This window comes from Physcomitrium patens, chromosome 8 (genome assembly GCF_059467195.1).
Source record: "Physcomitrium patens ecotype Gransden chromosome 8, ASM5946719v1, whole genome shotgun sequence".
Classification (NCBI taxonomy): domain Eukaryota; kingdom Viridiplantae; phylum Streptophyta; class Bryopsida; order Funariales; family Funariaceae; genus Physcomitrium; species Physcomitrium patens.
Window position 1 is genome coordinate 11,269,617 of NC_143417.1, and position 14,605 is coordinate 11,284,221.

Genomic DNA, 14,605 nt, shown 5'->3' on the forward strand with positions numbered 1-14,605 from the left:
ATATTTTTTATTATAGAAAAAATCTATTTTAGGTAAAAAAAAAAAAAAAAAAATTTCTTAATAACATCTATTACTATCATAGATTACTAAAAGATATTATATCAGATAAAAAGATACAATTCATATAAAGATTATAGAAAATACTTTTTGAGATATTGAAAGTGCATATAAAACTATGTTTGGCTTTTCATCTTTAAATTGATGGACAAATAAAATAGATAAATCAAGTTTTGGAGTAGTATTTGAGGTATATTATCTATTATCATCAAGATAATTAGACAATTCTTTTGCCATTGACAGAGTTTACGTATAATAATTTAAAACATTCTTTTACTCAACAAACATTTTTTTTTCCAATTATAATTATCATCTATGATTTGATATTTTTGGCTTTTTAAAAATTAATAATCTTACAATAAAAGATTTAATAAATTATTTGTCACAGCTATATGCAATAATGAAGGCACAATTAAATGAAGTTCAAGAACAACAAAAGATCAAAATGGATGCTTATTGCAAGAAACAACCATAATTTAATATAGATGACAAGGTATGATTACTTTGTTGTAATATCAAGATTACTTATCTCTCTGATAAGTTGGACTATCATAGGTTTAGATCTTTTCTTATTTATGAATAAGTCAATTTTATTGCTTATCAATTATATCTACTTGACTTTATGAATATCCATGTCCTATTCGACATGTTTTTTTTGAGCTATGTAAGACAATAAATATTTCAAGAAGAAAAATGCCACCCCTTCTTCTAGAAGTGGATAATAATCAAGAGTTTGAAGTAGAAGAAGTCTTAAATTCAAGATGGCACCAAAATAGATTAAAATATCTTATTCATTGGTATGGATATGATATTAGTGAATGTACATGACAGCTGGCAAAAAATCTTGCAAATGCAATAAAGAAGATTGAGACTTTTTATGAATGACATCTATCAAAACCACGATGAAGAAAAGCAAGATTTATAAAAGACGATAATTGCTCTTTGTGGAACTCATTTCTAGAAGGAATGGTAATGTCACAGACATACGTATTTATTCCAATAATTACTTATATGATTAAGTAGTAGTAGGTAAAAATAAATAAATTTTATAATATTTTCTAGAAAAGCTTCTTACAAGTGTCATAGACGTGGTTTTGACTTTATACATGTTTGTAGTTGATTGGTAGGTTAGAAACTTGGTCAACAAATGCCACCCCATTTTTTAAAATTCATGTCTTTGATACATGTCAGATCTTGTTTGAAATAATTTTATAAAATTAATTATATAATATTTTTTAATTATTATAAATAAGTTATTTATAATGATAATAATAATAATCATTTCAAAAAGCTTTATATATTGATATGTGCATCTGTTTTTGTGTGCACATCGTCAAATCAGTCTATGAATATTTTATTTATCTTTTCAAATAATATTCCATATTCATTCTTGGCCCAAAAATATTTTGTATATACTAGTCTTAATACTTCTCACAACAATTGTTGCAAATTACTTCTAATATATTTTTGTTCATAATGTGTTATTTCTAAGGTTAAATTTTTATTTTATTTTATTTTATATATATTTATATATATTTATATATATTTATATTTATATATATTTATATTTATATATATATATATATATATTTATCTATCTATCTAAAGGATTGTTAAATTGATCCTTATATTTAATAAATTAATCCATCTATCATCCTTAGTTGCAGATTCAACCATTTTTTCATTTATTTTCAACTTCTACAAATTGAACATTGGAAAATTATTTGATTATGGTTAGGATAGGTGAGTTGATTCAGTAATTGCTTGGATCAATTTAAAAATTCTCTCTCTCTCTCTCTCTCTATATATATATATATATATATATATATATATCAATTTATTATATAAGTAAGAGTTGATTTGCTTGCATTTATTAATACCACTTAATGAACATCATTTCAATCCATTTTCATTAAAGATTTCTAATAAAAAAGATCAAATTTAAAAATTAATAGATTCCACGTTAATCTTAGGGCCTATAGAATGAAAATCCAGCATGGCATTTGTAGTTATACCTTTACAAGCAACTAATCAAAAGGATCATTCACAATCAAATCCAACCAATGTCAACACCAAATTCTTGTTATTTGTGGTTCAATAATTGTACAAAATCCAAAATTTTAATTGGTGATTTTGTAAAGCAAAATATGAATATCTATGTAGAAGAAGAATATTTTTTCCATGTGCACCATCTATTGCCATATAAACATGAATTGAATTATACATGAATTTCAATAATAAATAGTACTTTTGTAGTTAGCAATTCAAATGAAGGTGTCCAAGTTTTAAGCCTAAGAGTTGAAGTTACCACAGTGTTCAATAGATCTTTGTATGAGATGTTTTATTGTCCTAATAAAAAAAATAAAAAAAAATAAATAAAATAAAATATTTATATTTGGTTTTTTCTATTGAATTATAAAGTTGTGACAAAAGAATATGTGAGATTAATAAATCTTGATGTAAGTAGTGCAATGAGCAATAGTAGATGATCAATAAATGATATTGTATATAAATTTTATTTCAAAATATAGTAAATAATATTAGATTAGATTATCATAAATTGCTTTAATATAAAACAAATTATAGTAGTGCATAAAAATGCAACAAGAATTGATCTTCATTTAGTTAATTAAGAATTAGAGGATTAGAATGAATACATTTTGATTTAGTTTTTTTGCAACTATTCAGGTATATTATAGGCTTATAGAAACTACATGTTTTAATAGTCAATTCTTCAATGTAAGGAAATTATAGGCTCTAATAGCTAATAACTCCAAAAAATATAATTTCTTTTAATTTCTTGTCTCAAAAAAAATTCAATACAAAATATTCTAAATTAGAGGTTATTCAACTTATTCAAATATAACTAAAATTTATTCAACATATCAAATGTACATAGACCTACAAAATAATTATAATAATACTAATAAAAAAATAAAAAATTATTCCAAATAATTTATAAATACTACAGAATAATATAAAATAGTCTATACAAAATAAAATATAAGTGATGATTTTAAAGAATAAACTATCATAAAAATATATTATGCAATAAAATTTTATAAGTTAATAGAAAATCTAATATAATTAGTTTTAATTTTGAAGTATTAATTGTTTGTATTTTTTTTTTTTTTTTTGTACCTATATTCTTATTTAAAAAAAATAACTTTACTTCAAATTTTCTAACAATAAAGGAATTATAATGTTCATTTATTTTTTATTTTAAATAGAAACTAAAACAAAATAAAAAAAAAACAAATAACACAACACATTAATTTAAAAAAATAAACATTAACAAAATGTGTTGTTTAAAAAATTAAAAAATAACTATTCACTTAGAGACTTAAGTTGTTTTACAAAAGATTAAGTCTTTTGGAAAACATTCTTTTGTATTTTAATAATACTATGATTTTTAATATGTGTAATTCAAAATAACGAATTAATTAATTAAATTGCAATTATATTGTACTAAAACCATGACATGATAGGAAAAACTAATAATAGAAGTATCATTGTTTTGATGACCATATACTTTTAGAATAGTTCTGTAAGTAGTTTCAAAACTGTATAAAACAAAACTTATATATTTTTATAAGTACATATTCAAAAATTTAACTTCTGATTTCTTGTTTTTAGTTCCCTGAACTTATTTTCAAGAAGATGAAAAGAATAAAAGCAAACAAACAGACAACCAAACAAACATGTATAGCACATGATATTATATTATATTTTAGAATTTTTTAGTCAAATATTTTAAAATTTTACTATTCAAATAAACAATACTTTCTCTTATGATTTATATGCAAGTTAATTATTCTTTATTTGTATATGTATTGCACTAAGAATGAATTCATAATTATATCTATAACACTATTGAGAAAACGTTTTAGTATTGTGTAATTTGAATCTCTTAAAAAACATCCAGTTTCTTTTGTTCTTTTTTTAAAACAAGTATAATCTTCATAACACTCAGTATGCACATGATACAAACATTATTGTCTAAAATTAGTGGTGTTGTGGTTTCTATTGTAACAACCATTTCAACATGCTTTAGGATTGTGTATATACTTAGTAAGATTTGCTGAGGAGAAAACCATTTAAAAGATTAAAAGTGGAAATCTAAATATGATTCACAAACATATGATATTAACAGACCATTTGACAAGAAATATCCAACTTTTAAGAATGATCTCATTTATATAATCATATTGGATTAGCTATTTGAAAGACATTTTCTCATGTTGTGATATTGTCAAAATGGCCACAACGATAAGTTTGACCTTTCTCCCAATCAGATAGAGACTTCTCCCCGAACATGACTATACTTTCTTATTCGATTATATGCAAGTTAAGGTTTAAAACACCTTACCAGTGACCGAGTATCAACATTGAAGGAGGTTACAAGGTACTTCAATGACGCCCAAGTCCACATTATAATCTGATCTTGAGCTGGAACAGGAATCAAAGCCCTCAAAGCATTGCTGAAATAATATTAGATAGGAGTGAGAAATCACCCAGATCTCTCCTGCAAGTTGTTGATACAATCCTGGATCGATTCCACCTACAGCGTTGCAACTGCATACCGATATTAGAATGTTCGTCATTAGTTATGAGAATATTTATTACTAGAAAGTTCAGAAGTTAAAAAATGGACCACGGAAAGTGTCAGCACAGCAAAAGCTTCGAAAACCAATGCCACTCAGGAATCATGTAAAAGTTTCGTGAGCAACGAGAACATTGGAAGGATGAAGTGTTTTAGCCAGGATTCCTGCCGAGAATTTGCAGCATATAATATAGAGATGACTATCAGCTTTGGCACGAAGGCCGGAACAAACATTAGGCTTCATCTAGTACTTTAGCGTTGACGTGTACACTCGTATCATTGATCCCCAAGCAGAAAGTGAAACTCCATGCACAAGATATTCGAATACAAAATAAGGATGCTTCCATTTCTCCTAGAGCTTATGAACACAAACGCTAACCGAGGTTGTCAAAAGATCAAAATCTACAACTGAAGCGAGCAACAAGCTACACCAGGTGTTTCGAGCACAAAGCCAGATAAAGCACCATACATCCAAACTTTCTATGGGTTCAGAGATGGTGATCATTGCCAGCTCAAGTGTGCCCCTCGCAACGATTGTTGCATTTCGGTTCATTTGCTCGTACTCTTTGTACATCTTGCATGAGTCCCACAAATTCTTCCTCATCCCCTCAAACTTTCCTGTGCTTCAATGTCCTCACATTTGCCAAAACCACCAAAAATTGCATCATGAGCTAGGTTCAGGAGCATGCTGGACGTCTGCTGCCATGCGATGAATCTATGGAACTAGTGAAATACAAGGTTGAATGTCTGGCAGTAGAAATATTTCACCCAGTCCAAGTGAAACTTGGTACAGTTGACCAGATCAGAACACGGCCACCCCATCTTCTAAAGAAGAGACATGCATAAGGAGACCAAAACTTCTCTTCAGAGATAGCTGTTGCCCCTTCCTGTGAATGAACGTAAATCCTTGAATTCGTACTGCGCAAACCTCGGTTTCAAATACAAGTTGTAAAATGTCAAAATCTTGGAGTTATCGTCTCCTCCGCAACTGTCTCCCGCTTGTTGTTGCTGGTGTAGCAGGTTCTATATCTTTAGGCGGGTCAGGCTCAGAATCATTGTCGCTGTCCTCATCCTTACGATTACTTTTCCTTTTGCTCTTCTCCTTCACTGTGCAAGAGGGACTAGTGTCTTCATCCTCCACTTTATCTTTCCTTTTCTTCTTCTCCGCAGTTCCAGGGCTGCTGTCCTCTTCTTCAACACTTGTGTTGCTTTTTCTTCTACTCCTCTCCTTCGCAGGGCAGGAAGGGCTGCTGTCCTCATCCTCAGTGATACTTTTCCTCTTCTCTTTCACGGCGGAGGAAGGACCTGCCCCGTTGGCCATTTTTGCAGCAGCTCTTTTCTTTAGTATCGCAAAATCGTCATCATCATCGTCATCGTTTTTCTTCCCTTTTGCTCTTCCTGCCTTGCCCCCATCAGCTTCATATACCTGGATCTTGACCGTCTTCTTCACCTCTGTTGTTGCATTCTCATGTTCAGTTACCTCATCATTGGCATCTCTTGGTCTCCAAATGAACAGCGACCTGCAATTGAAAAGAACACTAAAATTAGAATATCTTTGCGGCAACACGTTTTCTAAAAATTAATCATGAATAGCACACGGAGATGTTACCAAGATATTACTTGCAAGGATTTAGAACCATGTCCAATTCATAGTCACTTTACTACAGGTTTATGCCATTAAATTAATCCTAGCGTTGAAATTAGAAAAATTGGTGTGTGTGTGGGAGCGGGGGGGTATGATGGTGGTAAAATAACCATCTGCTCTAAAATAAACAATAACCAAGCTCTAACGCTTGTTCTATTGTAGGATAAACTCACCTAGAACTTCCTGTTGCCATGCAATCGAGTCTTGGATGCAATTTATTCACAGTACATATCGTTGTAATACTGGGATCATAGACTTGCTCCACCAGCCGCCCGTTGCTCACGTCGATAAAGTCAATAGGATGCAAAGCCACTCCATTAAAATCATCACTTATGTAGCGACCAATCACTATCAAACATTCCGAGCGGTCCTTAGGATCCCACTCGGCTTTGAAGGCCGTGATGTACCTATTGAAATTATGGCTGTGCACGATCTCGCGACTGGGTTCTGATAGATCAGAACATATATTGTCCCAGACTCGGATGCGGTTATCTATACATGTAGTCAATATCTTGTTTCCGGTAATTGGGCTGAAATATGCGGAATTCACCACTCGTGGATGAGTGAGCGTTGCTAAACAATTGTCAGGACTTAGCATCCTCATATCCCAGATTCTTGCCTGCATATCCGATAAATACAGACAATTTACTATGAGCATAAAAATGCAAGTGAACATTTATTTGAGCTGTCTATCTACAAGATTCCCAACCAAATCAAATGTTCAAAATTGTATCTTCTAGAAATGTTGTATACATATTGTCAATTCTAAGCAGTGTACTTGAAGAGAGAAAGTTGGAATAAGGTGCACTGAGATGTGAATAAAATAGTCAAATCAGCAGAATCACGCACCATATGATCATTTCCACATGTAATGAAAACATCAGGATCTATGGGATGACAATGCAAGCCAACCACTTTGGTGCCCTTCTTATGCACGGCCGTGGGTTTCCCAACCTCTTTGTTGGCACGTGTATCAACCCTGTGAAAACATAAACATTACCAAGGTATTATTCAACTACAACGGCGCCAAAAACAATGACCTGAAATTCCTGCGGACATGTAAGTAAAAGACAAAGCAATAAACTTAAAGCTTACTGGTATAGAAATCCAAAGTTGTCGGCCGTTAAGGCCAACTCTCTCTGGTTGTTGAGATCCATAGCATGAATCATCCGCCATGTTGAAGGACCCTGCAAAGTATACAAGCTATGTATAAACACAAGCATTGCTAAATTCTCGTAATTGATTTGGAACTGACGTGCAGAGCTCAATTTCAATAGAGAGGCATCTTCCAGATCATAACAGTTCATAAAATACGTACCGCCCATCCATCTGGATTAAGGTCGAGGACTTCATTGGATGTTCCTGACTCTAAATCCGTAAAGCAAACCTTCCCATCCGAAGAAGCTGTGTACATCATACCATCCTGCCAAGGATGGAACCTGCACACATATCTTACAGGTAAATCTGACTAGAAATATTGCGAATTGATGATGGTACTCGATACGACTAGGTACTCATATCCAGGACATCTTAATATCTAAGTTACACTACATAATATAATGACTAATATTACACAATGCACCAGCACGGCCAACACTTCTAAACCACGGAAGGTAGCAATTATATTACAAAGAGTCCCTTACTTGATATTGTTCACAAGAGCACAATGTATGTTCTCATGTACCGTTTTGTTGAAAACCTTCTCGAAGTCCCAAATACCTACTTGACCTCTCTGTTATTCCCGTGACACACCCAATCACGTGTAGTTTAGAGTAAAAACAATATAAATTAGCATTTCAAAACAAAAAACAAAAAAAAAAACAAAAAACAAAAAACAAAACAATGAAAAAAAAAATATAAAAAGTCAGAATTCATCACAGTTTATCCTCATAACAGAGGTTAAACACAGAATTCAACGCGTTAAAGATAGTCATATGTCAATAAGCGATCACCTTGTCGCCAGAAATTAAAATGTTGTCTTTCGTCGGATGAAACTCCAAATACGTCACCCTCCGGCTGTGCAGCCGAATAATTGCACTGTCCACTTTGTTCGGAATAGCTTGCGGCAGATGCACCTGATTCATAAATCGTAAGCAGAACTTTAAATGCATGCTTTATCTAAGATTGTAATTCAGAGAAACCCAATTCAACTCTGAGAGGGCACAAAAGTATAAGGATGTCGCAATGAAGACATTTTGCTTTCAAAAATGCGGCATTCCAGAGAATATGACGCTGAGGTAGCTTACTGTGGGTACGTGGCTGCGAAATTGCCTCTCATGCACGAAATCAAGAAGACCTAAAGCCCGCCTGCGAGGAGCAGCAACAACCCCGTGCTCCGTTGCCATTCTATGCGGACATGTAAGTGTTGTATGACCTGCACAATAGAAAACTCAAATACATATACAAACGAGCTCCGTCTTCAAACTGCAAGTTTGAACCACTAGTATTTCACGAAGTCTGCAAGATAACCACTGTAGTACTAATGGCAATTCCCTCAGCAGCACTGCAGATACGTACAGTGAATTCCAGTCAACAGTCGAGTGATTAACAAAGACGACGCAAAGAACATATGCAGCATCTTAGACCCCCAAAAAAAAAGAAAAAAAGAAAATCCTAGCATAAGCTCCTCAGGATAATCTCAAAAACACAAGAATGACAAGTGAGGAATACAGACCCGGTTTCTTGCAGAGGTAACAGGGCTTGTTAGGACAATCCAGGTACACAGAACCCACAAAACCAGCTTGATGGTCTTTCGCCTTACATACCTGTGAATCACAAAAAATAAATAAATAAATAAATAAAGATTTCCATCGATTATCAATAACATGTTCTCGATACAAGAACAAGCCTTATCTACCAGGGCATCATCAGCAGATCATGAAAATCCAAGCTCATCAAAGAAAATTGGATCTTCAAAGGACCATGATAACAACCATTCTTCCACCGTGGCAGCCCACACGATGTACTATTAGCGTCAAGATACTAGCACACAGGCAGTCCTAACGACACATTCCCGTCCTTGACTTTAGAAACCATGCATCATATAGGGGATCCAAAAGTCCTCTTCAACTCAGTATCAGTTTCTCCAAGAAAGGCTAAAGTTTTCGCTACTGTTACACAGTCAAAACCTTAAAATGCACATACGTGTAGACAAGCCATACCACAAGAGTATGTGCATCACCATCAGCACGGATGGACAGACATGTTAAAACTCCACCGTCAGCAAGTATGATTAACATACGATGAGCTACATTATATCTGTGCTACAAGCTGAAGGTACGTTTTACATAGAACGTTGATCACAACTTTGGAAGCCAAGGGATGTACTCAACAAACCTTGCAAACTTTCTGGCCCTTCAGACTGATTGTGATGCGAGCTTTCCTCTTTTTCTGTTTCTTCTCTTCTTCCTCATTCTCTTCCTCCTCATGTTCCTCGCCTCCGGCATTCTCACCCTCGTCACCCTCTGCTTCTTCATCTTCCACATCCTTCGACTCTTCGTAATCTGAATCTACAAACTCCTCCTCCTCCTCCTCCTCCTCCTCCTCTTCCTCGGACGACTCTTCCGCATCACTCTCTCTTTGCACCACCACCATCCGCTTCCGCATTGCAGCCCTCGTCATTGTCATTTTTTTTTTTTTTTTTTTTTTTTTTTTTTTACCCCCTCAAAGACTAATAACACCACACTTGCTCTCCTAAACCACTCCCACAGCTTAATCGAAATTCTCACAAACGCACCACAGCCACCAAATTCACAACACTCCAGACATAACAGACCCACAAAGCAACAGCAACAACAACAACGCACCCAAAAAAAAAAAAAAAAAAAAAAAAAAAAAAACAATGCCCTCAGGAAGGAAGGAAAAGAAAAAAATCGCTCGTTCACTGGCACACTTGACACCGCTCCAAAACAACAACCTTAATTCCCGGACTCTCTTCCTCTAGTCACCGATCCACTCACCCGCACACGAATTCGAAAGCGACATTGCATCTTCAACGAAACAGATAAGCAAGTGCGTGACCAAGACCCGCCTCTGTCCGGCAGCCTCAAGTTGCCGACAATCACGGCCGTTATGAGCAAAGTCCATGCCCGCCGCAACCCAAAGAAACAAAAGGGAGAAAAATCTGGTGCGGGAATGTGATAGAATCACCGCATTCTTGAGCTGAGCCGATGAAAAGCTGTGCGAGGAGCATGAGTCTCAGGTAGCTTCAGTGAGAAGCTTCCCAAGGGAACAAATCCCCAAAACCCTGAGCAGAGGAAGAGTAGGAGAAAGCTTCGGAACCCCTTTCAACTTCTTCTTCAATCTTTCTTTTATCTTTCTACGACGCTACTCGCTTGCCTCCGCCGCCTTTCTTTTATGGGTTGTTGTTGTTAATGGGTGCGCTGCTAAATTGGGCACCCGATGAGAGAGGTACTAGCGTCGATCCTCCTCCTCATTGTCTTCGTTGCTGCTGCGTGCCCCCGCGACATTTGTTCACGTCATGTGGCTGCGACACTTCCACAGCGCCGTCGAGCTTTGAGCGCCGATGGCGGAGCGAGTCGCGGTGTGAACGGAGCGGCGATGACATTAGTGTGAATGGGGTTTTGTGGTTTGAATGGATGGATGGGTGCATGGATGGATGTCTCTGTTAGTTGGGTTGGAGGGGGATGTGTTTGGGGGATGGATGGATGAGGGAGGGCTGGTTTGAATGCTTGAATTAGGGCTCTATTTAAGAGAATTTCGTATATTTACAAATAAATAAGTAAGTAAAGAGTTTTGAGATGCAAGAGAGATTGTTTGGATGAAAGGTCGTTCTTTCATACAATTTTTCTTATGCATATTAATATATTTTATTGAATGTACATATTTAGTATGTACATGAACATGTTTTTAAAATTTGGTCCATGAACATGTTTTTAAAATCTATAAGAAAAATATATATATATATATATATATATATATATATATATATTTTAAATTAAAAATATGTCAATATTTATTGTCTTTGGAATTTTATTACAACAGCTATAATAAAATATTTTTTCTAATATATATATATATATATATATATATATATATATATATATGATATTAATTTTTTAATGATTTTTTATTAATATTATTTTTAAAAAATTATAGTTGTTATTTTAATTTTTAAAATCAATTCTAAATATTTGTTTGAATTATTTTTATTATCATTAATATTTTTACAATATATTTATATCTTATCTTGCTAATACTCTTTTATAATATAATGAATTACCTTAAGACAACTCTATTATATTCTAATCACTTCTATAAATTCAAGTATATTTATTATTTAGACATATGAACATTATCAGTATTAATAAAATAAATTGCTACATTCTTAAAGATAAACAGTAGATTTATGTGATGGCATAAGAGAGTCTGCATTTTCTACTAAGTATTTATTATGGGGTGCAACAAAAATACACATTCCAACTACACTTATATTTTTGGGGTCTAAATTATATCTAAGAACAATTGCTAAGATATAAAATTCTATATTTATCTATATTATTTTGCCAAACTCTTAGACTCATGTTTCATAAAGCTTATGTTCTTGATTTAACAATATACTATTTTTAAGTTTTATGCTTTTAGTGTAGCTATACAATTTGATTTTTTGGGAAGAGCCATTTAAAATCATAGCATTATATGAAATAATTAAAGAAAAAAAAACATGTATCTTGCAAAAAAAAATCTTATTGAAGATTTCTAATTTTAACACATGACTATTCCAACTTCATTTCTTTGTAATCATTGATCTTTAAAATTAATATAAAGACAATGATACATATGTTTGTTAATCTCCTATCTTAATAACATCTTTTAAAATAATAATTTTTAAATTCTATAAAAAGTATACTTTTAGAAATTCTTCTTAGTCTTAGAAAATAACCATGAAGATATGTAGAAAGGTAGAAATATACAATGTAGGCCAATCTTTCATAATATAATAAAAAAATAACATCTTTATCAAATGAGTGTTGAAATGAATCATATTGATGCCTTAAAATCTTGTTTTGACTTACCTCTTAACTTATATTCTTAAAGTAGCAAATTATCAATTCTAAAAATATTGTATTGAATCTTACAACTTAGTTTTAATTTTAAGATAGGTTGCAAGTAATAATAAAACACTTTAAAATTTATGTATTATCTTGAAATACAAAAAGAAAGAAAATAAGAAATCTTAAGTGTCTTGATAAAGTTTTTTAGAAGATTAAGTATACTTCCAATCTTTTGACAATGGACCTTGATGAGATGAATAAAAAGATGTGAAATTAGACTTAAAATATCTTTCATCGTCACAATCCAAAAACTCTTAAATTATGACATTCAAAAAAAATTATTTCAATCAAAGTTTAATTTTTAAGATAGAAAATTGGTTTAATAGAAAGAATCATGTTACTCATTGTAAATTACCTTCATTACATTGTATGTTGTTTATCCCATTTGTTTCCTATGGATCTTTTGTAATGTTTTAAATCTTAGAGAGAAAATGCATAGATGACTTAATATATTTAGTTGAATTATTATTTCCATGTTACTTTACTTAATTCTTTAAATTCATTTTTTACAAGTTTCTTGTGGCATATTAATTTCTTTTGTTGCTTCACCTCCTATTTACTTAAATGCCTTATTTACAATGTAACTATTGTATCCTTATTTAGTCTACCGAAGTTCTAACTTCTCTTTATTATTGTAAAAAGAATAAATCTCAAGTCCATAAGAATCACTTTTTATTTCATAGGAGTAGATTATTCATTAGATTGTTCTATTATATAACCATTAGAATATACAAAGTTTAGGTTGGTGGATAGCAAGAACTTGGAGAAGCTATTTTTTGATGACAAACCATAGTACTTGGATATTAACTAATCAAGCTAAAAAGAAGTAGAAGTGTGACATTTTGTATTGATTTTTAAGCATGATTAAACTTTGATCATGTCAATTGCATCAACTTTACTTGCAAGTAATTGAACTTGTCTAATATTTTTTTAGTTTTCCAAGACAAGCTAATAAATTGACATAAGAATAGAAATTATTTTTAAATTAAGTATATTAAAAAATATATTTTTTAAAAAAAAAAAATAAATATATATTTTAAATAACCTCCATATTACATATAATTTTTGAGCATTCCAAAAACTTAAAAATAACATCTTTACTTGCTAAGACTACATCTACATTTGTGCATGACATTTTATTCATATAGTTTATTTTTATTTTTATATCAAAGCTTGAAACTACATGATTACTTAATGGTTTTATTATCAATTAGAAATCATGTCAATATGATGAAAGATAGATAATGTTGTTTTGGAGATTGTATCTATTTTTTCGGCCTCTTCAAATTTAAATCCATATATTTTTTACATAAATATTTCTAATTATAGTTACATATAATATGGAATTTAAATTTCAATCTTATATCATTATACATATATATATATATATATTAATTGGCTATTGAATTGCCACTATTAAGTCTTGTTTGTCTTTGAAAAAGCAAATGACTACTTTAATAAATCATTATTAGTTTCAAAAGCCATTACTACTTCCATCATTATTTCCTACATATTATTAGTTTTTAAAGTTGTGTCTTTTTTTTACAAGGCATATATATATATAAGGTTGAAATTACTATGGTTGCAATTTACTAATACTAAGCTAGCAATGGGTTGTAGTATTGGTAACAGATAACAATAAAGAATCATATTATAGAAAAAAATAGATATGTAGCTTTGTCATTGTTTTTCTTTGAATTTTAGATAGCTTATACCTATTTCTTCTTCTTAATCTACAAGACTAGTTACAATAACATTTTCTTGTTTTTTTGAGATATTAATACTATTATCTTTTCATGCCAAAATGCCTTTAATACTAGTTTTCTATGGTATTGTTATGTTAAGTAGTTTCTTATTAATTAAATGACTAAGAAACTCATTGTGAGAGGTATTGTATCAAGTATCACTAGTTGATTACTATCCTAGAAAAGATTTCATCTTTATTGACCATCCATTGCCTTACATTGGACCAAATAATGTGCATGTTTTTAACATTGTCAATGCAAAGAATATATACTACGTATAGAGTTGTAAGAGGATTTATATATATTCAATTTCTAAATTACTAATGATTTTTTTTATTAATTTATTTCTCCGTTTTTTACTACTAGAGTTTAGCTCTATTATTGCCTTTGTCTAATTGTGTAGTTCTATTACATTCATATCTTCTAAATTGTATGTTTTTCCATCTTTGTTTAATTTCTTGGCTTTCTTAACATTTTGCCT

At 31.6% G+C, this 14,605-nt stretch overlaps 1 protein-coding gene across 2 annotated transcripts; it reads right to left on the bottom strand.

The window, feature by feature from the left end:
* Positions 1 to 4,979: 4,979 nt before the first annotated feature.
* On the bottom strand, positions 4,980 to 10,450 carry LOC112285391 (protein DAMAGED DNA-BINDING 2). Of its 2 annotated transcripts, none has more exons than XM_090252552.1 (11): positions 10,265 to 10,450; positions 9,642 to 9,902; positions 8,980 to 9,070; positions 8,552 to 8,679; positions 8,258 to 8,380; positions 7,949 to 8,037; positions 7,624 to 7,744; positions 7,401 to 7,492; positions 7,155 to 7,284; positions 6,479 to 6,924; positions 4,980 to 6,180 (listed from the first exon to the last, which is right to left on the bottom strand). In XM_090252552.1, exons 1-11 carry the CDS (start codon positions 10,292 to 10,294, stop codon positions 5,631 to 5,633), a joined length of 2,061 nt encoding a protein of 686 aa, XP_090108678.1. In that variant the 5' UTR covers positions 10,295 to 10,450; the 3' UTR covers positions 4,980 to 5,630. The 2 variants fall into 2 exon arrangements, with proteins under 2 accessions (XP_090108678.1, XP_024381946.1); XM_024526178.3 differs by having other exon boundaries at positions 9,642 to 9,998; positions 10,265 to 10,392.
* Positions 10,451 to 14,605: the final 4,155 nt, after the last annotated feature.